At 34.7% G+C, this 21,721-nt stretch overlaps 3 protein-coding genes across 3 annotated transcripts; 1 reads left to right on the top strand and 2 right to left on the bottom strand.

The window, feature by feature from the left end:
* Window positions 1-7,527: 7,527 nt before the first annotated feature.
* On the top strand, window positions 7,528-11,058 carry LOC107791743 (protein neprosin-like). The gene is made up of 8 exons (XM_075218035.1): window positions 7,528-7,578; window positions 7,642-7,674; window positions 8,010-8,102; window positions 8,195-8,389; window positions 9,482-9,637; window positions 10,282-10,335; window positions 10,458-10,598; window positions 10,687-11,058. Exons 1-8 carry the CDS (start codon window positions 7,528-7,530, stop codon window positions 11,056-11,058), a joined length of 1,095 nt encoding a protein of 364 aa, XP_075074136.1.
* A 3,416-nt stretch (window positions 11,059-14,474) lies between these two features.
* LOC107791744 (uncharacterized) lies at window positions 14,475-15,809 on the bottom strand. The gene is made up of 3 exons (XM_016613863.2): window positions 15,523-15,809; window positions 15,319-15,437; window positions 14,475-15,248 (listed from the first exon to the last, which is right to left on the bottom strand). The coding sequence occupies exons 2-3, from the start codon at window positions 15,415-15,417 to the stop codon at window positions 14,958-14,960; spliced, it is 390 nt and encodes a 129-aa protein (XP_016469349.1). The 5' UTR covers window positions 15,418-15,437; window positions 15,523-15,809; the 3' UTR covers window positions 14,475-14,957.
* Window positions 15,810-19,896: 4,087 nt separating this feature from the next.
* On the bottom strand, window positions 19,897-20,706 carry LOC142161922 (uncharacterized). Its single transcript, XM_075218029.1, has 2 exons — window positions 20,137-20,706; window positions 19,897-20,049 (listed from the first exon to the last, which is right to left on the bottom strand). Exons 1-2 carry the CDS (start codon window positions 20,704-20,706, stop codon window positions 19,897-19,899), a joined length of 723 nt encoding a protein of 240 aa, XP_075074130.1.
* Between the last annotated feature and the right edge of the window lie 1,015 nt (window positions 20,707-21,721).

Below are 21,721 nucleotides of genomic sequence, written 5' to 3'. Positions count from 1 at the left end.
GAAACACACCCGAGGCCCCCCTGACCCCGTCCAATCACAGAAACCAGTCCCATAACTTAACACGGACCTGCTCGAGGCCTCAAATCACATCAAACAATATCGAAATCATGAATCGCACCCCAATTCAAGCTTAATGAACTTTAGAACTTCAAACTTCTACATTCGATGTCAAAACCTATCAATTCACGTCCGATTGACCTCAAAACACAAGTCATATTTGACATTACGGACATATTCCAACTTCCAGAATTGGATTCCGACCCCGATATCAAAAAGTCCACTTCCGGTCAAACTTCTCAAAAACCTTCAAATTTCTATTTTTAGCCAAATGACTCCAAAATGACCTACGAACCTCCGAGTGCACTTCCGATCGCGCTCCCAACTCCAGAATCACCATACGAAGCTATTCTCATACTCGAAATCCCAAACGGATATCGATAACCCTGAAATGCACTTCAACCCAAACTTATGAAATTCCTCCAAAATGCTAACTTCCACAATAGGCGCCAGAACGTTCCTGGGTCTTCCAAAACCCGATCCGGACATACGCCCAAGTCCGAAATCATCATACGAACCTGCTGGAACCTTCGAAATCCGATTCCGAGGTCGTTTACTCAGAAATCCAATCTTAGTTAATTTTTCAACTTAAAGCTTCCTAAATGAGAATTCTCTTTCCAAATCAACTCCGAACTTCCCGGAATTCAATTCCGACCGTGCGCACAAGTCATAATAATACCTGAAGTGAAGCTGCTCATGGTCTCAAACTGTTGAACGACGCGCTAGAGCTCAAAACGACCAGTCGGATCGTTACCAATTATATTTTCTTGATTTAAATTCTTAATATTATCTCATACCAAATTTTAAATATTAGATTATAACTATATTTTATCGAATAAAAATTCTTTTGTCAAATTGTAAGAAAATCAAATGAGTGGAAAATAGTTTTGTATATTTTAAAGTATTTTAGTATATAAAAGAGTTTCACCTAAATTAAAACATAAAAAAAGCTACTCCGTCATCTTCCAAGAACGTCATACTTCCTCTTTCTTTTTTATTGAATTCTTTTTATCTGTCCAAAGGGATAAACTTCTAAATACCAAGTGGTTACGTCCTATTTGGTTAGTATTTTTAATTCTTTCATTTTCTTGCCATTTATATATAATTTAAGTGTATAAATTTAAATAAAATAATATATTAATATTTTTGTATTTCTAAATATTAAATTATTCTGCATAATCCAAAAAAGGAAGAATGTAATATATAAAATTTAGTTGATTTTGTAGTCCTAAATATTAGAAAATAATTAAATGATATTCCTACATATAAGGAAAATAATTAAATGAGTATTCCTACATATTAGGAAATTAACTAAATTATTATTTTATCAAAGGTAAACTCTATTTTTAAAGGGGGAAAAAGTCAACGATATTTCGCTAAGAAGTTTCGTGCATACTATATTATAATTGATTGGACTTTATTTCTAATTTCTTTCATTATCGGTGGTCTTTTCTATTGAAATATATCTATTTAAACTAAAAAATTTGTCAACCTGATGATAGCTTTACTTGTATGATGAATTTGAAAAATAAAGAAATTAATTTTTTGTTTGCTAATTAGCTATTCCAAATACTTAATTATTTATTTTCAGCAAAAAAGATTTAAATTATATTTTACTGATTTAAATTATTAATATTATCTCATACCAAATTTTAAATATTAGATTATAACTATATTTTATCGAATAAAAATTCTTTTGTCAAATTGTAAGAAAATCAAATGAGTGAGAAATAGTTTTGTATATTTTAAAGTATTTTAGTATATAAAAGAGTTTCACCTAAATCAAAACATAAAAAAAAGCTACTCCGTCATCTTCCAAGAACGTCGTACGTCCTCTTTCTTTTTTATTGAATTCTTTGCATCTGTCAAAAGGGATAAACTTCTAAATACCAAGTGGATACCTCCTATTTGGTTAGTATTTTTAATTCTTTTATTTTCTTGACATTTATATATAATTTAAGTGTATAAATTTATATAAAATAAAATATTAATATTTTTATATTTTTAAATATTAAAATTTTCTACGTAATCCAAAAAAGGAAGAATGTAATACATAAAATTTAGTTGATTTTGTAGTCATAAATATTAGAAAAAGAATTAAATGAATATTCCTACATATAAGGAAAATAATTAAATGAGTATTCCTACATATTGGCAAAATAACTAAATTACTATTTTATCCAAGGTAAACTCTATTTTTAAAGGGTAAAAAAATCGGACGACATTTCACTAAGGGGCTTTGTGCATACTATATTACTAGTTTTTAGTGTACGTGCGTTGCACGTGTCTATCATGTTAATCAATAAAATATATACAAAAGGAACAAATTTATTCTGCATATACCCTATACACTCCTATAATTTAGGTAAACCGATCTGTATTTCAGTCATCTTCGTAGGTCGTCAGTCACACACTCTTAATTTAATCCCCTTTTTTGAGTCTTATGTTTCTTCTTATCTCAAAGATTTTTATTTAACTCTAACTTATGCACCACAGGAGAAAGTAGGAACACACCAAAAGAACTCATTCCACCCAATCCCTTCCTAAATAATTATATTTATGGATTACATAATTATATATATTCAAAGTAAATATATAACATTCAAAATTTAGCATGTAAATAGAAAAGTTTTTTTTTAAAAGGAATAAAGGATTCTACTTTTTGTTTGACAAAGTTGCCGAAAAATTGCTCAAAAAAAAAGTAGCTAAGAGTTTCCTTTTAATGTATTGTCCTATTCTATTTATGCATAGGAATAGAATTTAAAATAATTTGATTCCTTCTTGAAATATATATTTTCTTTTAATTAACTTAAGATTTTAGGAATCGAATATATTTTAATTCCTTCTCTAAAACGTACTTTTCTCATTTACTTATGGTAGGAATTTTAGGAATGTATTTTTCACTTTTCTAAATCAAGGTCCTAAATAAGAAAGTAATTAAATGACTATTTTTAAATATTAGGAAAGTAAATTGAATGATTAATACTATATAAAGAAAAATAATAAAATGACTATTTTGTCAAGTGTGAACTCTATTTTAGAGGGTAAATAAGACGAACGATATTTCGCTTAGGGCCTTCGTGCTTTTAATATAATATAGATAATTGATTTGACTTTATTTCTAATTTCTTTCATCATCGGTGGTCTTTTTTATTGAAATATATCTATTTAAACTAAAAAATTTGTCAACTTGAAATTTACTTGTTTATTCATGTTTATTTTTTTAAAATTGTGAAAATAAATAATTGGACTGTTTTACTTAGCTCGTCACTACTGCTCAGTTCCTTATTTATTTCTGTTACTACTGAGGTGGTTGTACTCATACTACACCCTACACTTTATGTGCAGATCCAGGTGAGTTAGAGTGCGGCGATCGTTGAGTTCAGGCCGGCTATTTGTGGAGATTGCAAGGTAGCTGCTAGTCTCCGCAGGACCTTGTTAGTCCTTTTGTCATTTCTTATTTTGGACAGTTAGACAGTTATATTTCTTAGTTCACAGTTTTAGACGCTCATGACTTAGTGACACCCCCATGTTTGGGACTCGTTTCCGTATTTTTCTATATTATATTTAGAGTTGATTTAACTTATGAAAAATTTAAATGTTGAAATATTTTATTAATTTCGTATAATCGATTTAGTAGTAATATTTTGGGAAGTAGGCTTGCCTTATAACACGATAGGCACCATCACGACCATGGTTAGATTTTGGGTCGAGACAGATGCACGACTCTAAACCCGAACCCGGTCGTGATGGCGCCTCTCGTGAAGACAAGGCCAACCAACTAGACCCAATTCACTTGTTAAAGCAGTTAAACAATATAAAAACAGTCTAAAACATGATTTTATTGATAATAAATAGCAGAAATACAATCCGACACAGCCCTAACTGGGGTGTCACAAGTTACGAGCATCTAACAATACTGAATCCTCAAATGTAACTACAGAGTTTTAAATACTGAACTAAGAACATAAAGGAAATAGATAGGGAGGAGCTCCAGGCTGCGAAAGCCAACAGCTACCTAAAGACTCCTCGAAAATCAGTTTGAAGCTGGAATGAATCAGCACTCGGGAGCGGGACCAGCTACGCCTGAATCTGCACACGGCGTGCAGGGAGTAAAGTGAGTACTCCAACTCAGTGAGTAACAAATGTAAATAATGACTGAAAGTAAGAAAACACGTAGGGCACAAGGCATTCTATAATGAAGCAGTAAAATTATTTAAAAACAGTAAACCAGTGAAAATCAAGTAAAAATCCTTTTTCAACAAGTAAACAAGTAATTGACAGGTAATTAATGTAAAGAAAACAAATAGAAGTTCGCCCCTCGGACACTGTATCAACAAATCCGCCCCTCGGACAACGTCTCAAAACAATACCACCTCCTCGGGCTCAATCTCACATCACAATGGGTACCCGTGCTCACTGGGGGTATGCAGACTCCTCGAGGGGCCCTTTACGGCCCGAGCGCAATAACAAGCCATCTCATGGCATCAAATCTAGGCCCTCGGCCTCATATCAATTAAGTCACCTCGTAGCGTACATATCTCAGGCCCTCGGCGTCAAATCAGTATCAGTGTTTCCTCACAATGTAGGCCTCCGGCCTTACTCAATCAAAAATCATCACAAGCCTCTCGGGTAATAGTAAAACAGTGTTTCTCAGCCCAAACATCATTTAAAATATCATTTAAGTCTTAAAACTGAGTAAACATGGTTGAGTAGAAAAACAGTGGACATTAACATGACTGAGTTCAAGTATAAAGTCAAAACAGTGAGGAAATAGTAATAAAAATCCCCGAAGGGTTCAAATAGTTGGCACGAAGCCCAAATATGATATTCAGCCCAAATAATGATGATAGCAATTAGTTTTCAGTCAAATACGCGGTAAAATCATCAAGCGAGACGTACCAAGTCACATCCTCAATAGTGCACGACCCCACGCTCGTCATCAAGTGTGTGCCTCGCCTCAACATAGCACTACGATGTGTAATTCGGGGTTTCAAACCCTCAGAGCATTATTTACAATTATTATTCACCTCGAACCGGCTAAATCTCTAGCTCGCGATGCCTTTTCCCCTCAAATCGGCCTCCACGCGTGTCGAATCTACCCAAAATCAGAACGAGAATGTCAAAATATGCTAAGGAAACGAAGCCCAAGCGAAAACAATCAATAAAAGGCACAAAATTCGAAATTATCAAAACCCGATCCCCGGGCCCACATCTCAAAATTCAGAAATTTTTACATCAATAGATTCTTCATCTCCCCACGAGTCTATACATATCAAGAACATTAAAATCGGAGTCCAAATGACCCCTCAAATCCTCCTTTAAAGGTCTCTTAAACTCAAGCCTTAATCCTCCATTTTTAGCCCTTTAACTCTTTTAATTACAGCCTTAACCCATGAAATACTACCATAAAAATGTGTTTTAGGTCCAAAATCTTTACCTTAACGAAGTCTCCTTGATTTCTCTCTACAAAATCGCCCAAAGCTCCCGAATCCGTGTTCAAAAATGGTGAAAACCTTCAAAAATCGCGAAGAAATCCTTATATACATTCTGCCCAGGGATACCCGCATCTGCGGTCCAAAATCCGCTTCAGCTGTACTGCATATGCGGTCAAATCCTCCGCTTCTGCGGAATTCACTTACGCAGCCTACATCGCATCTGCGACCCAACTTACGCATCTGCGTCTCTGCTCATCTGGTCCTTTTTCGCTTCTGCGATAGATCACCTGGGGACCGCACGTGCGAAAATACCAAAAGCAGCAAATTCAGCTGCTACAACAAAATTCCAACTTCTCCGTTAACCATCCGAAATTACCCCGAGCTCCCCGGGACCTCAACCAAAAGCACAAACATAAACCGAATACCTTATTCAAACTTGTTCCAATCATCAAATCAACCAAAACACCTCGGATTCAAGCTTAAATTTCTAAAATCCTCCAAATTCCGCTTTTGATCAAAAACCTAACCAAACCGCGTCCGAATGACCTGAAATTTTACACACACATCCCAAATGACACGACGGAGCTACTGCAACTCTCGGAATTCTATTCCGACCCCTATATCAAAATCTCGCCTATCAACCGGAATCGCCAAAATATCAACTTCGCTAATTCAAGCCTAAAACTACTCCAATCCTCCAAAACCCATTCTGATCACACTCCTAAGCCATAAATCACCTCCCGAAGCTAACCGAACCATCGGAACTCGCATCCGAGCCCTCTAACACATAAGTCAATATCCTGTTGACTTTTCCAAACTTCCTTAAAAGAGACTAGGTGTCTCAAACCTTACCAAAATCATTCCGGACTCGATCCGACCAATCCGATACCATAAAACACGGATAACGAAGCATAAAGAAGCAGAAATGGGGGAAACGGAACGATAACTCATGAGACGACTGGCCGGGTCGTCACAATAGAATAAAAATTCTTTTGTCATATTGTAAGAAAATCAAACGAGTGGGAAATAGTTTTGTATATTTAAAGTATTTTAGTATATAAAAGAGTTTCACTTAAATCTAAATATATAAAAAAAAAAGCTACTCCGTCATCTTCCAAGAACGCCGTACGTCCTCTTTCTTTTTTATTGAATTCTTTGTATATGTCCAAAGGGATAAACTTCTAAATACCAAGTGGTTACGTCCTATTTGGTTAGTATTTTTAATTCTTTCATTTTCTTGCCATTTATATATAATTTAAGTGTATAAATTTAAATAAAATAATATATTAATATTTTTGTATTTCTAAATATTAATTTTTTTTACCTAATCCAAAAAATGAACAATGTAATATATTAAATTTAGTTGATTTTGTAGTCCTAAATATTAGAAAAATAAATTAATAAGTATTCTTACATATTAAGGAAAATAATTAAATGAGTATTCCTATATAATTGGAAAAGAACTAAGTTACAGAAAATCTTTTTATGTGAGCAGTCAACATTGACTCACAGAAAATCTTTTTATGGATTCTGTTAATCCCGTTTTAGAAAATTACATTAGTGATAATAACCTTGGATAATTTTCCATTTTAAACTCGTTACTTCACTATATAAAACAATTTCATAATACTAGCAAAGTTGATATTTGCTCATATACTTCATCTCTCATACATCTAGTAAATCAAGTTAGTCCCAGGTTTAATGCTTTCATTTTATGTCGATTAATTTGGTTTCTTAAACAATAGTTTTACATGATTTTTTACTTTCATCCATATAAAAATGAAAACAAGTTAGCCCTCGGTTAAGTGATTTCATTTTATGTATGTAAATAAATTAATTTGGTAGCTTAAACATTAGTTTGGTATATAGATACATATACTTACACATTCCTACCTATAAAATGAATTTATGAATTCAGGCAATGTTGATGCATCAAAGAATTTTTGAACGATTTTTACTGGCGTTATATTTTCTTCTAAGTTACAATGGAATTCAAGGAGAAACAAAATTATCCCAATCAGAAGATCTAGAGATGGAGAAGCAACTTAAACTCTTGAACAAACCGGCGGTCAAAACAATTAAGGTATATCTTTGAAAATTCTTGTGCTTATAATTCTCTTGAGTGATTATTATATTTGTGTTGCAGGAAAAAGAGAATATCTTCCATTCGTTCATCTTTGTCTGTGAAGATAATTTCGGTAGATTAAATATATCTATGTAAATATTTTTTATATATTAAAATGCAACTGTATATTAATTAACTAGAATTTAGTAATAACCATATTTATGAATATATGTTTCATGTAATTTTTGGGTTAATGTAACCACCGATTGTGAATAAATATTTACCTTGAATTCAAATATGGATTAATCACGAGACAAATGGAGTATGTAATCGTTCTATCGCGATATCATTTTGCTAGGTGTTAAATTTGTATGTATTCAAAAGTTACAAATTAAATTGCAAGATATTGTGTAACCAGTATTACTTATTTATGAGTTTTTGGTTCACAGACTATATACGGTGATACATATGATTGTGTGGATTTTTATAAACAACCTGCATTTGATCATCCGTTATTGAAGAATCACAACTTTCATCCTCAGGCATGTCTCTTACCCGTCCGTCTTATATTGAGCTTTCTATTAGTGATACAATATTTGTGATGCATAATTCAAGTTTTATTTTGGATGGACAGATGAAACCTATTTTATCGAGGACAAAGCAAAATTTAGTTACATCATCAACTAATCAGTCGTCGAAATTATGGTTAAATGGAAAAGGTTGTCCTTCTGGAACAGTCCCAATTAAAAGAATTACAAAAGATGATCTTATCAGACAAACACATATGCCACCGCCAGAGGATGTCACATTTGATGTTCAATTGGTTGCGGTAAGATAATGATACACCAATTTACTACTTTAGCTAGAATAACTCACTTCCAAAAAATAAAATCCATAATTCCATTTAAATAGAAGGAGTGTCTTGGCGTAACTGGTAAATTTATAGTCATATGACCAAAAGGTCATGAGTTCGAGCCGTGAAAGACATCTTCTTACCGCCATTTACATAGAATATAACAGGCTAAGAACTCAAATTTACAATAAGAAATATTGAAAAGTTCGTGTATAAAGAATAAACATGTTTAGTTTTTCATAATTTCGAAAATCTCATATCTATATATATTTATTGCCTCTGCACAGACTAATAACAATAGTGAGCCAAAAGGAATGTACGGATCTTCACAAGGATACAAGGTACACGAATATAAACATTCATCTTCTCATTTTCTAGATTGTTGTTTGTTTTGTCTTTTAATTGAATTTATTTTTGAAATAATACCCTAAAAGACTTTTTAATTATTAAATATTGAATTTTGCTTCGCAGGTTTTTCCTTTTGCCTTTTTTATATTTAGCTTTTACATGGCATAAAAACGGTTAAATATGCAAATTCCACAATTTGATTTTCTTATACTAGTAGGCAAATCCTTTTTCCACTTTTTCCGGGCAAGCCCTTAATATTTAGCGCTTTTAATATATTTAGCTGGTAAGTCGAAAATAATTAATACTGCTTGTCAATTATATAAATGTGTGTGTATATATATACACACACATACATTGATATAAAATGTGTATACTATATATTAATTTACAAAATATATATTTTTCGGATATTATTTCGGAGGCGGCTATACAATATAGATTTTACTATTATTTACTCAAAGATAAAATAAATAAAAACAAGGGATAGTTATATTTTTGGGCCGCACCCAATATAATAGTCGGCAATGTATAAATATTGTATATTTAGTATATAATATACATCTAACACACATCTATATATGACGGTATATATTTCGTATATATGGGTTACCGTTTCTAATTATTTTAGACCGTCGAAACAAATAAAAAAAAGCCAAAACTAATATACATGTTAGATATACTTTTGTCATGAGTTGACAAAATTTCATTTGCTACATACAGGTTGCTATAGTTCGGACTGAAAATAATCCAAATAATAAGTTTGCGGGAGCTCAAATGGCAGCTAGTATATGGAATCCTCTTGTTAAAGATCAACAACACAGTGCATGCCGATTGAAAATTCAAAAAGGATCAGATACTATGCAAGTTGGTTGGAGAGTAAGTTCAACAACTTGTTAATACAAAAAATAGTTAATGAATACTCCCTCTGGTCCATAATAAGTGACCAATTCGCTTTGGACATACCCATTAAGGAAATACTAAATTCTAGACGAAAATAGTTAGTGTGACTAAACTACCCTTCATTAAATGTTGCGCCGTAGTTATAGTAGTACTTACTTCTCTTCTCAAATGTGAGGAGTAAATGACTTTTTTAGGGATATGTACATAAGGGTAATTTTGAAAAAACAAATTAAATTTTTTCTTGATTATATAAATGGACACTTATTTTGAACCAAAATAAAAAAATAAATTAGTCATTTATTGTGAAGGGAGTATTTTCTTTTAGTTGCTAAAAGTGGGATAAGGGAAGAAATGGAATAAGGTGAAGGATAGGAAATAACTATATTGTACTCTGGATGCAAGTTGTTAAATCACACCAACAAGGATTAGTGATGAAATGGCACGTACTCTTTTATTAGAAAGCATTTTACTCCTTTATGAGACTTTAATTTTCGGTGTAAGTCTAAATTAAATCCGACCCCAATGTAGTTATCGGGCATCGTATGAGAAACGCCAAAAAGGTATTAAATCACTTTCAATAAGTTTCTCAATCATCACGATTTCTCTATTACATGCTACAGGTGGACCCAACACTGTATGGAGAAAACAAAACTAGGCTCTTTATACATTTTCAAGTAAGTTATCTCAGTTACTTCGATGATTTATATTTTAATATTGTGTAACTAATAATCTTTCTGTTTATCTAATGCCTCAATTTGCATAGCATATATATGACACAATTTTGTATATTTTGTAGGGGGGTAACAAACACTGTTTCAATACACTATGTCCTGGTTTTGTTATAGTAAACACTGAGATACCGGTTGATATGGTATACGATCAAGTTTCACATCGTGGAGATAAAACTTCAATGGAAGACACAATGTCCATCGGTCGGGTACGTTTAATTATTCTTTTCTAGAATTAGTATTGAAATTTAAAAAAGAAAACTAATTTAGACATTTCTTTCTTCACAATAAAATTAGGATCTGGTGAATGGAAACTGGTGGCTTTTCCTTGAAGAAAATCATATTCAAATTGGTTTTTGGCCTCAAGGGATTTTCACTGACTTGACTAGCTTTGCTACTAATGTCGAATGGGGAGGAGTGGTATATAGTCCACCAGGTGTACCAGAACCTCCAATGGGCTCTAGCTTTTTTCCTGTTGAAGAGACTAGTTATGATGCTTATTGTAGAGGACTTGCAGTTTTAAATGATAATGGTGAAACTATTGATGTAGATAAAACAACTACACATGTCGATAATCCAAACTTATACAAGGTTGTTGACTTACCCCATGCGATACCGGGAAAGTTTCAGCATTTTGTACTCTATGGGGGACCTGGTGAGAATGCATAAATCTAGGTATTGTAAATTATTACCGTCATGGTATTTAATTCTGGTTATATATAAAATATTTCACATGCTATAAATACTATTTTCGATATATTTACTTTCATTTTCCAATTCTCAATGTTGGGTTCAATTGTGTGTGTAATATGATTTGGAGTCGACATGACATACTCACTTATAAATAGAATAAAAGTTGAGGCAAAGAGTGAATATATAGGATACCGACTTAGAACTAAGACTTATTTGTTATGAGATTGAGAAGGATCGCCCTAATATCTTTAGCATGATGTCTCAAATTCTCGAAGGTGAAAGATTGACAAACAACAAGAATACACTTGTCGTCATGACATCTGCATAGGAAAGAACTCTTTTGAAAAAAAACATCAGAGCATTATAAATGAAGAGATAAAATCTTACTTAAAAAATTCATTTGTAACAATAAGGATTAAAATGGGAATAGAAAACTGAGGAATTTTACTTAAATCACATTGGAAATGCGACATATAAACCACGTTCACCAAAGCGACTTAACTCGTAGCGACTTAAAAGTAGCATTTGCCAAATGCGACTTATAAATCGCATACAAGGAATGCGACTTATAAATCGCATACAAGGAATGCGACTTATATCTCGTTTTCAAACAAACCATAATCCTAATTAGGAGGCTTAAGTACCCAAATAATACAAATATAAAACAAATTAACAAAACTAATACACATCTTAAAAAGTAACCAAGATAGTGTAGACGCTAACACAACTAACGTTGACGCTTGTAATATGATCTATTAACATAACTAAATAGAAGTAGTATTATTTCTTGGAAATAAATATCAAAATTACAAACATATTTATTAGACTAAAGAAAAGTGCTGATTTTACTAATCAGTCAACCGTAGCATCGATGTCAGTTTCCTTCAACAAGTAGGGGCTGTTTCTTGAAGAAGTAAAAGCAAATCAAAACGAAATCGAAAGATTGGTGGAAAAATCTATAACCATGATCCTGAATCTTGAACTCACCTTTCAAGCCATCCACAAAAAACACGGGGACATCGCAAAGGATTGTTCACTGGAGTCGGTAGGAGTGGCAAACGGGGGTCGGGTCGGATATGGTTCGGGTCGAAAACGGGTAATAAAAAACGGATCAATTATTCGACCGACCCATATTTAATACGGATAAAAAACGGGTTAACCGGCGGATAATATGGGTAACCATATTATCCATGAATTCTTGCATATGATCACTTTTGGGAGAATTCTTATTCTCCCTATCTTGAGGAACCCCTAATTTGAGACTTTACAAATATAAAAGTTAGACTCATTGGTTACTCATTGGTTATTCATTGGTTACTCATTGGTTATCTATTTAGAAATATGGTTCTTATTCATATTTGACCCATTTTTAAAAAGTTTATTATCCAACCCATTTTTTAGTGGATAATATGGGTGGTTAACTGTTTTCTTTTAACCATTTTGTCACCCTTAGGAGTCAGGTTACATGTTGACTTCTGTTGTGGTAGTTACATGTAAGGTTGGTGGAAAAAAAACATTTGACTAAAGTTGATTGTAATCCCTTGAACTTTTATTACTTGGTAGTCAAGGATGCTCAGAAAATTTAGGTGAATGTCAACAGATTGAAAATGATGAGGTTAAATGTCATATTAATTATTGAACAGGCTTCATGGAACATATTGAAAATGAGCAAAAAAGGAGCTGAATTGCAGAAGAAAAAAGAGAGAGCTAACTTCACTGCTATCAAATGCACTAGCCGGGAATAAAATCCGAGTTTGTACCGTGGCAGGGTACTATTCTACCACTAGACCACTTATGCTTCTTATTGAAAATATATTTAAGACGACAATAAGCAAACAATTTGTTTAAGCATAAAGTCATCCACCCAGATTTTGATTAAGTTCATTTCTTTTTCTTTTTTTGGTAATTAGTTAGATTTTTATTACCAAAATTAGAGTTATGTACAATATACAAACACCGAATGTTTTGAATGAGCAATGAGTTTGATTCTAAGTATTCAAAGCAGAGGAAATAGAATATTACATAGCCTATAGCTATAGGGCTATGCTCCGCTCCTCGCTCGAGCTACCAACTTTCTTAGATTTCATTTCTATTGACTAATCCGAGTCCTTGAGAGCTTAAACGTCAGCGGGGAAGAACTCCGAAAGAATTTCATCGGCTCCTCCTCTCTTGCCCTCTTGATGGTATCCAATTGAAATGGTTGCTGGATTGCCCCTAGTTCAAGCTCTAAGTCAAGGACATCAAGTCCCAACCTTTAGTCTAAGCTTAGAAACTAAAATAGCAAAAAGATCATCTCAATACCAAAAGTAATTAGGCTTTGCAATCTTCACCTTCATTGAACCTCTAAAATGGATTTCTTGAACTACCTGTCTTGTCAGTACCTCAATACTCTACTGCTTGCCTTGAAACTGAACACTCTATAATTCCTTTCCATCCACACATGGTAAACAACAACTGCTAGTAGTATTTTGTATACCTCAACTCTTGAACTGCTCCTACTAGCATGTTGCATCCCCCACTGTAGTTCATCTTCCCAGACCATTAGATTTCTAGTGACACCTATCCAGTTGAGCAGCTTCTTCCAGAGTTGTGCAGTGGTCTCACAGGTAAAGAACAAATGGGCCAAGCTTTCATGGTCTTGCCCGCATAAGAGACAAAATTGATCTTGAGTCACACCCCACTTGAATAATCTATCTTTTGTATACAATCTCTCAAGTGCAGCCAATCTCAATATGAAAATCCATTTGGGTAAACTTTGGTTGTTACACACAAGTTTCCTCCATGCTACTTTCTGGAATGTACCCCTTAACTTTAAGTAAAATTGCTTTGTAGAGAACTTCTCCGAGAACTAGCAATTTAGCTCCCCAGGCCCACTTGGTGTTTGAGCACCACCACCTTCAGCACACTACTAAAAAAAAGTAAAATTTCGTCCGCTATTTCCGACCAATTTTAATTGGTCGGGAAAACGATGGTTGCAAACGTGTATCGACCGAAATCGATCGGAAATTTCAAACCGATGACTGCCTGTCAAACTTTAATTTCCGACCGAAATCAGTCGGAAACTATTAAAAAAAAATTAATTTTCAAATTTCCGATCAAAATCGATCGGAAACTATTAATTTTTTTTTTAATTTTCAATTTCCGACCGAATTCGGTCGGAAATTTTTAAAAATAATAAATTTATTTAATTAAATAATTAGTTGTAAATTATAATTTATTTAAAAATAAATACAAATTCATAATTTCCAACCGAATTCGGTCGAAAACTATGGATTTCTGGGCAAAAAAATTAATTTCCGACCGAAATCGGTCGGAAATCTAGGTAAAAACTGGGCAGAAAATGCCTATTTTTGAGCTACACCACCTGCCAATTACAACCAATATCCATCCTATAATGACAGCATTACATTGTTGTCATTCAACCATAATTAATTAACAATGAATATACTAACCACAATAACAACAATAAACTAACAAAAACTATTAACTAACACTAACAACCATTATCTAACAACAACAACAATTAATAACAACCACAACAACTAATAACAACCACAAAAACAACTACTAAAATGTTCAATAACAAAATAACAATACAATCATCATTCAAAACTAGTTTCAACTAAATATTGACAAGTACAATACTTTGTTTAGCAATACACACCATTCAATGAGTGTTTTATCTAGCATCATCTCCATCTTCTCTCCTAGAACCTTCATCGTAGGCACATGGGGAAGGCTCACGAGACCGGGGAATGGGGAAAGCACCACTAGCAAGAAGATTGGCCAGCTGACTTTGAAGGAGATTAAATTGTGTGTCCCTCCTTTCTAGCTGAACTCGAAGGGTACCAAATTGTCCATCTCTCTTTTTATCTCTAGCCTGTCTCTTCAAGCTCTGCTGTCAGCTTTGCAATCTTCTGTTCCATAGACGATATAGTCGACTTATCAATCGCCTCGCCTCGGGCGGAAGTCCCTATACCTTGCAATCCAACCCTGTAGCACCGAAATGATTTATCTAGAAGGTCGTATGCTATCCCCTTTTTAGGACCAACAACAACACCCAACCATATCCTCTGCGCTTCTTCGTCTGAAATGGACGGTCGCTCGCCTTGCTCATTCGGTGGCAAGCTTTGAGTGTACTCCTCCACATTAATCTTGTAACGACCCTTTATTTAGAAGATAGAAAATTACTAACTATATAATATTATAACCATTTATAGTAGTTATGAAACTTACATGTGTAGTCTTCGCTCGGTCCTCGACCCATCTAGTTGGATCTGTCGGTGCCTTCTTCTTCCGAATGTGAGTCTCCGCGAAGAACTTATCATGACTCATCTTCCTCCCATATTTTTTTCCTACAAATATAATAAAACGTGTTAACGAATTAACATATATAAATATAGTTCGATAAAAATAGACCGAAATATTTTAAGGAATTACCAGGTGTTTCCTCGTATCCCCATGCTCCTTGAACCCAGACAGTGCAAGGAGCCACCCTTCTCAGAAGCTCGGGCCTTCTTTCCCAGTTCACTCTGCTTCTCGAATTTTTCGATTCTCCAATACCTCTGCAGATCCTCGCATAAATCCGGTAGAACCCATGAAGGCTTCTTCTTAACCTTTCGAGCGGAGGAGAAGGAATCAGAGAGTCTCTTACGGTATTTGTACTCCCAATTTGCACAAATTTAACGGTTATACCGGTCCTCCCAGACACACTTAGAGTGCATACTCCCTTGTTTTAGTGGACGACTTGCGGCATCTAACTAGTTGTTCATAAAAATATTTTGCTTCTTCATTAGGAGGTTGTTCAACACTTTCGTGGGTTTCAAAATCGAAGTACATCCCTAAGCATCCGCAACCATTTCATGGTATCTCGGATGTTGAACATTATTCCCCACCGACCTACTACTTTCACCACCAACTACGTTATGAAATACACCATCACTACCATCAATCTCTCCATGACAAGTCCACACAAAATAATTATCCATAAACCCTTTTTTATAAAGATGAGTCTTAACATCCTCCGATCCAAAAAAATGCAAACACTTGCACTTCACACAAGGACACCTAATCAACCCTCCAATCCGAAACGGTTCAAGTGACATTGCATGCGTAATAAATTCCTTAACTCCTTCTATAAATTCCTCCCTCAAAAACCGACGATTAGGATAATTCCTATTATACATCCAACTATGATATTCCATCTACATAAAGAACGAATAAATTACATGTTATATTGATTATAATTCAAATTAATTTATAGAATTAAGTTGCATAAGAAACTTCTATAAATTTGGACAAATTTTACAAACATATCTGCACAAATTTGATTTCTACAGAAGGCAGAACATATAACCTTCTTTACAAAATAACCAATAAATGTAATTTGTGCAGTAACCTTCCACTAAATGCATTTACAAGACATACTCAGAGAAAAGAAACGACATCAACTAATTCCAAGGTATGCATCAATTTATAACTAAATGCAATAATTCCACAAAGCAGGCACTCATGATTTATACAATCACAACCTTAAACTAAAATTATCATTCCCAGATGGGAAACATTCCTCTTTCTTTTGGTTGAGCAAAGTGAAGTATTTAGGAAATACTAGTAATTCAATTGAGTTGGTCATAAGTAATTAAGCTGAAGTGGCATGATTTTTATTTAAGATCATATACACATACTGCTATGGTCCTATACCTCTCAAGGATTTTTGCACAGATGTTAATAAGTCTAACATTGAGATTTACAAACAAAATTCACAGTTGACACTATTTCTTTCTAAATAAAACCACAGCTGGCCATTGCTCGAAAATCATCACACAAAATTAAGGAAACAGAATACCATTTAAGCTCATTCAACTGCTAAACAGATTCAACAAAGAAATTAAAGAAAGCGACCAAACGGGGAATAGATAAACAGAAGTGAACCTGAATAGACTTGCGAGAAAAGAAAAGAAAACAACTGCCGGAATCCGACAATCCACCGGAACGGCGACCTCGAACGGACCTCAAATCTACTGGGTTTGGATGGTGCTTTCAAGCTGTTTTTCGCGCTGGTTTTGGGTTGATTTCGGGTCTGTTTTTAGTGCATTTAGGGGCAGCTTTCAACTGGTTTTTGAGGAAGGTTCTGCTGCTCTATTGGGTAGGACAGAGCTGGTTTGTTGCTGCTGCTATATAGCAAAGAAAAGGATGAGTGAGGCGGACAAAGAGAAAGGAGTAAAAAAAGTTAGGAAAAGCTAATTGTAACTATTACACTTTTATACTTAATGTAATTATTAACGGCGAAATGTCTTTCTGGCCACTTAAACTTGTAGGGCTTTTGAAAATCGATATATAAACTTTTGTTTTTCCCATTTAAACACTCAAACTCCTGAAACCTATAACTAATAAACACAATTGACCGTTGATCAATCCCATGTGGCGTCAGTTGGTCCTAGTCAGCCCCTGCGTGATGTCACGACTTTTAGGAGCGTGAGAGACCCCCTTCCCAACGCCCAATGGTCAAAAATAGGGCCTATTTAAGTGGGGTCTTATTCTTTCAATTGGATACATATTATCCCTTTATTATATGCATTTGAAGCTTCATTTCGCCTATTTCTTAATATCTGAAGCTTTCTTTAATTTTTTTTTTCTTTTTCCAGATTGTGATAATGAATCAAAGTCATGTATTTTGTCATTGTGGAGTTGAAGCTCATATTTGCATCACTTGGAAGCCAACAAATCCAGGAAGGAGGTTTTATGGGTGCTCAAACTATGGTCGAGCCAATTCTTGTAATTTTTTTAGGTGGTTTGACCCACCTCTTCCAGATCACTATAAACAGGTGATTTCAGGGTTGTTATCAAGAATTAAAGAGAGAGAGAGATCGACTACAGCGTAGGAAGAGGGTGAAGATCATTGTAACTTTAGTTGTTGTAGTAGCACTAATAATTGTAATTTTCTTCTTAGTGTAGTTAGCACTAACTTCATAACCCTATGTACAATGATAATGATAGAATGAATGATGTATTTTTTTGTGGAATGAAAAGCAATTTTAACATAAACAAGCACACATATATAAACAACCAAGTTCGATCAGCCTTCTTGGTTGACAAAATTAGTACTGAACTGCTGTCTAGTAGCAAAAATAGTTTAAACATTGTTCCAAAGGAAAAGTCATAGTTAAACAGACTTAAGTTAACCTACAAATTAAGTTCTGCAACTAACAGACTTAAGTTACCACAAAAACAAACATTCAGTCAGCTTCAAGGTTGAGATTGGTTGATGTTTTGGTGAGATTGGCTCAAGTTTGGACATGGAGACTGGCTTGGATGAGATGAAGAATGGACTTGAGATTGGCCAAGGCTTGCTTGAGTTTGTCTTCTCCTCAACTGTTGTTGAAGTTGCCTTTGTGATATAGCATTTCTTCCTTACCACCTTAGTCCAGGTGCACTGTATCCAAGATCGATATTGGTCTGCCAAGCATCCACTACTTTTGTAGGAGCAGAATGTACCCTATCTCTTGCTCCACACTGCATAGGAAGCCAAATTAGTACCCAAACTACTAATATATAAATAAAAATTCAAATCCTTAATGATCTTACCCTTTCTATCACTATTCCTGTATCACTAAACAATATACTAAATCCAGTAGTTCTTGGTCTTCCTCGTAGTCCACTACCTCTTGGCCTTCCTCTAACACTAGCTATAATATCCTCAGAAGTTCTTGATCTCATACTTCCAGTATCCTGATGTAAGATAAAGTACTTTCTTGTAATTTAAAAATTTTGGTCCTAATACAGATTAACTAAATTAACTAAAATCAATACTTACAGATGTACTAGCAACAGCTGATGGTTGAGTATTTCTGTCCCTGTCAGTTCCAGAATCACTTGTAGGACCTGATTGTTGAGTTGTTGTTTGAGCAGCCTGTGATGGTTGAGTAGCACCAGCATTATTGGTTCCTGTTGTTCCAGATCCTTGTCCTTTCTGAAATTTCCAAAATAAAAATGAGATATAGAAACAACCAAAGTACAAGACACAATCAGACACAAATTGAATACATTACCAGGATAGGACACCCCTTCTTGTTATGGCCTACTGTATTACAATTAGAGCATGTCATTGGTGTCTCTTTCCTTGATCTCTTACCAGACTTCTTCTTAGGTTCAACTTGAGCTCTTTTTCTATTTTTCTTAGGTCTACCAGGCATCTTGGCAATCATAAGAGGCTCAACAGTTGGATTCTGTGTTGATGGCCACATCTCCATGTTGGTTACTGGCTGTATGTAACAACTAAAAGCCTTCAGGTATGTTTCTTTCTTGTACCGGTGGGTTACATAGTCAGCAGGCTCAAATCTCTTAAAAACATTGCACATATTGCATGGGAGCATGGTATTCCTTTGAGCTGCCATGATCTACATGTGCATGTATTGTTGGAGAAGTCAACAATATGTTTGTAAACCCCATGTTGTATCTCATACCTAGTATCCCCATTCCATTTAAATTCATGCTTAACAGCATATTGAGATTGTTCCTCTATGTACCCCATTGCCATAGGAGATACATTATAAATCCACCTTGTTGCAAATTCTCTCATGGTAGTCATCATCTCCATCACCTTCACTCTAATCTCTTCTTACATGGTTATGATAGACTTGTGCCTAGCAGACAAGATCCAACTGTTAAAGGTCTCACACATGTTGTTCTTTACAGAATCACATTTACTCCAATCTTTGAAGAGTGCTCTACACCAACATTGTTTTGGGTATCTCAACAAGTCCTCAATGATCTTACTATCACCTAATTCTGCTAGCTCATCTATCTTAGCCTTCAAATATGCTTCAAATAAGCCCTTGCACTGGCCCAAAACTTCTTCCTTCTTTCCTCTTCTTTCCACTTTTGTTTCCAGTTACTCCATATGTGTCTTGCACACATTCTGTGCTCAGCATTTGGTAACAACTCAGAAACAGATGCAACAAGTCCCTTAAGCAACAAAAAAATAATTAGAATATCATAAACATATATAAAGTATCGAAGTAATTAAAGGAAGAACATGGGTGTAGTATATACCTTCTGCATATCTGAAATGATGGTCAGCCCCTCACCTTGGAATTCAGTGAGCTGCAGATCATGCATCAGGCACCTAAAAAACCATGACCATGTGTGCTTTGTCTCCTTTTCCACCACTGCCCAAGCAATAGGGTACATTTGGTTGTTACCATCTTTACCAATGCATGATAGTAGCTCACCCTTACACACACCCTTCAGAAATGCTCCATCAAAGCCAATAATATTTTTACACCCTTCCAACCAACTAACTTTGCAAGAATGTAGACAAATATAGATACCCACAAACACCTCCTTACCAGGTATTGTCTCATTGGAGGTCTTCATAACAACAGTGCTGCCAGGATTTGTAGACCTCAACATGTCAGCATAATCATATATTCTAGCAAACTCCTTCTTGTAATCACCAAGATATTGACCCATGATCTGATGTTTAGCCCTAGCACATATAGATTTTCCCACATACACACCATACTTTATCCTAATCAAATCCTGCAACTTCCTAAGCTTAATGTCAGGTTGGTTGATAATCTTGTCCTTGAAATGTTTAGCTACCCATGCTGTATTAGCCATCTTGTTTCTAGTTGCTCTAAAACACTTATGAGCAGGGTAGTAGCTCTTGACAATGAAATTCCCTGCCCAAAATATGTCATCTACATCTTGTTGAGTTCACACATTTTGCCCTAACCCTATGTTGTTCATTAGGCCTCAACTTAATTTGAACTCTTCTTTGTACAGCATAATCTTGCAAAGCAGATCTGAACTGTTTCACATTTTCAAACACCATTTCCAACTGGAAATAAATTTTCTTACAAGCAGGATCAAAGTATACCCTACTATTGTATCTTCTTGGTTGAGGGTTATGCACCTCATCTTCTTCATCTACTTCATCATCTGTATCCTCACTACTTGGATCTGAACTGTCCAGATATTGCTCATCCCCTCCCAACTTTCTAGCATATATGGATCTCTTATCTTTATACATGTCTTCAAAACCAGGGTCTATACCTACAGGTCCACTAGGTATCTCATCAGTATTAACTTCAAAAGATCTTAATTTACTACTCTTTGCATTCACTTTAGCCTGTCTAGCAACAACAACTTCAGGTTCTAGGTCACTTGTCTCTCCAACAATATCCTCATCAGAACCATATAATGACTCATCTGTATCATCATCATCATCTTCAGAAATAGCCTCATAATCTTTATCACTCTCAGTACTTAGCTCATCACCCTCAACATCACCCTCAGAATCAGTTGCTAAATGAAAGGTATAAAAGTCATTTTCATCTTCACTGGACTCTTCTGTTTTAGAAGAACTTTCAGCAGCCCTCTTTTTACCCTTTCCATGAGTGTTATCACCCTATTTATATCATTGTTAGGTGAGTGTGTTTCCCTAGCATTAACATCACTTCTTTGCCCATGTGGCATTTCATTAAAGCCAAATGGCTAAATATTAGTGGGGTCCACATTTAAACCACCACTACTTAACATTTCATCTAGGTCCAAATCAATACATGGTGTATTAATTATATGACATATATACACATAAATAAAATCCTCATCCTTAAGGTCGTGACAGAAAGCT

The sequence above is a fragment of the Nicotiana tabacum genome, chromosome 1, assembly GCF_000715075.1.
Source record: "Nicotiana tabacum cultivar K326 chromosome 1, ASM71507v2, whole genome shotgun sequence".
Taxonomy (NCBI): Eukaryota; Viridiplantae; Streptophyta; class Magnoliopsida; order Solanales; family Solanaceae; genus Nicotiana; species Nicotiana tabacum.
The sequence above is the reverse complement of the archived record's forward strand: the minus strand, read 5'-3'. Positions and strand labels throughout refer to the sequence as shown.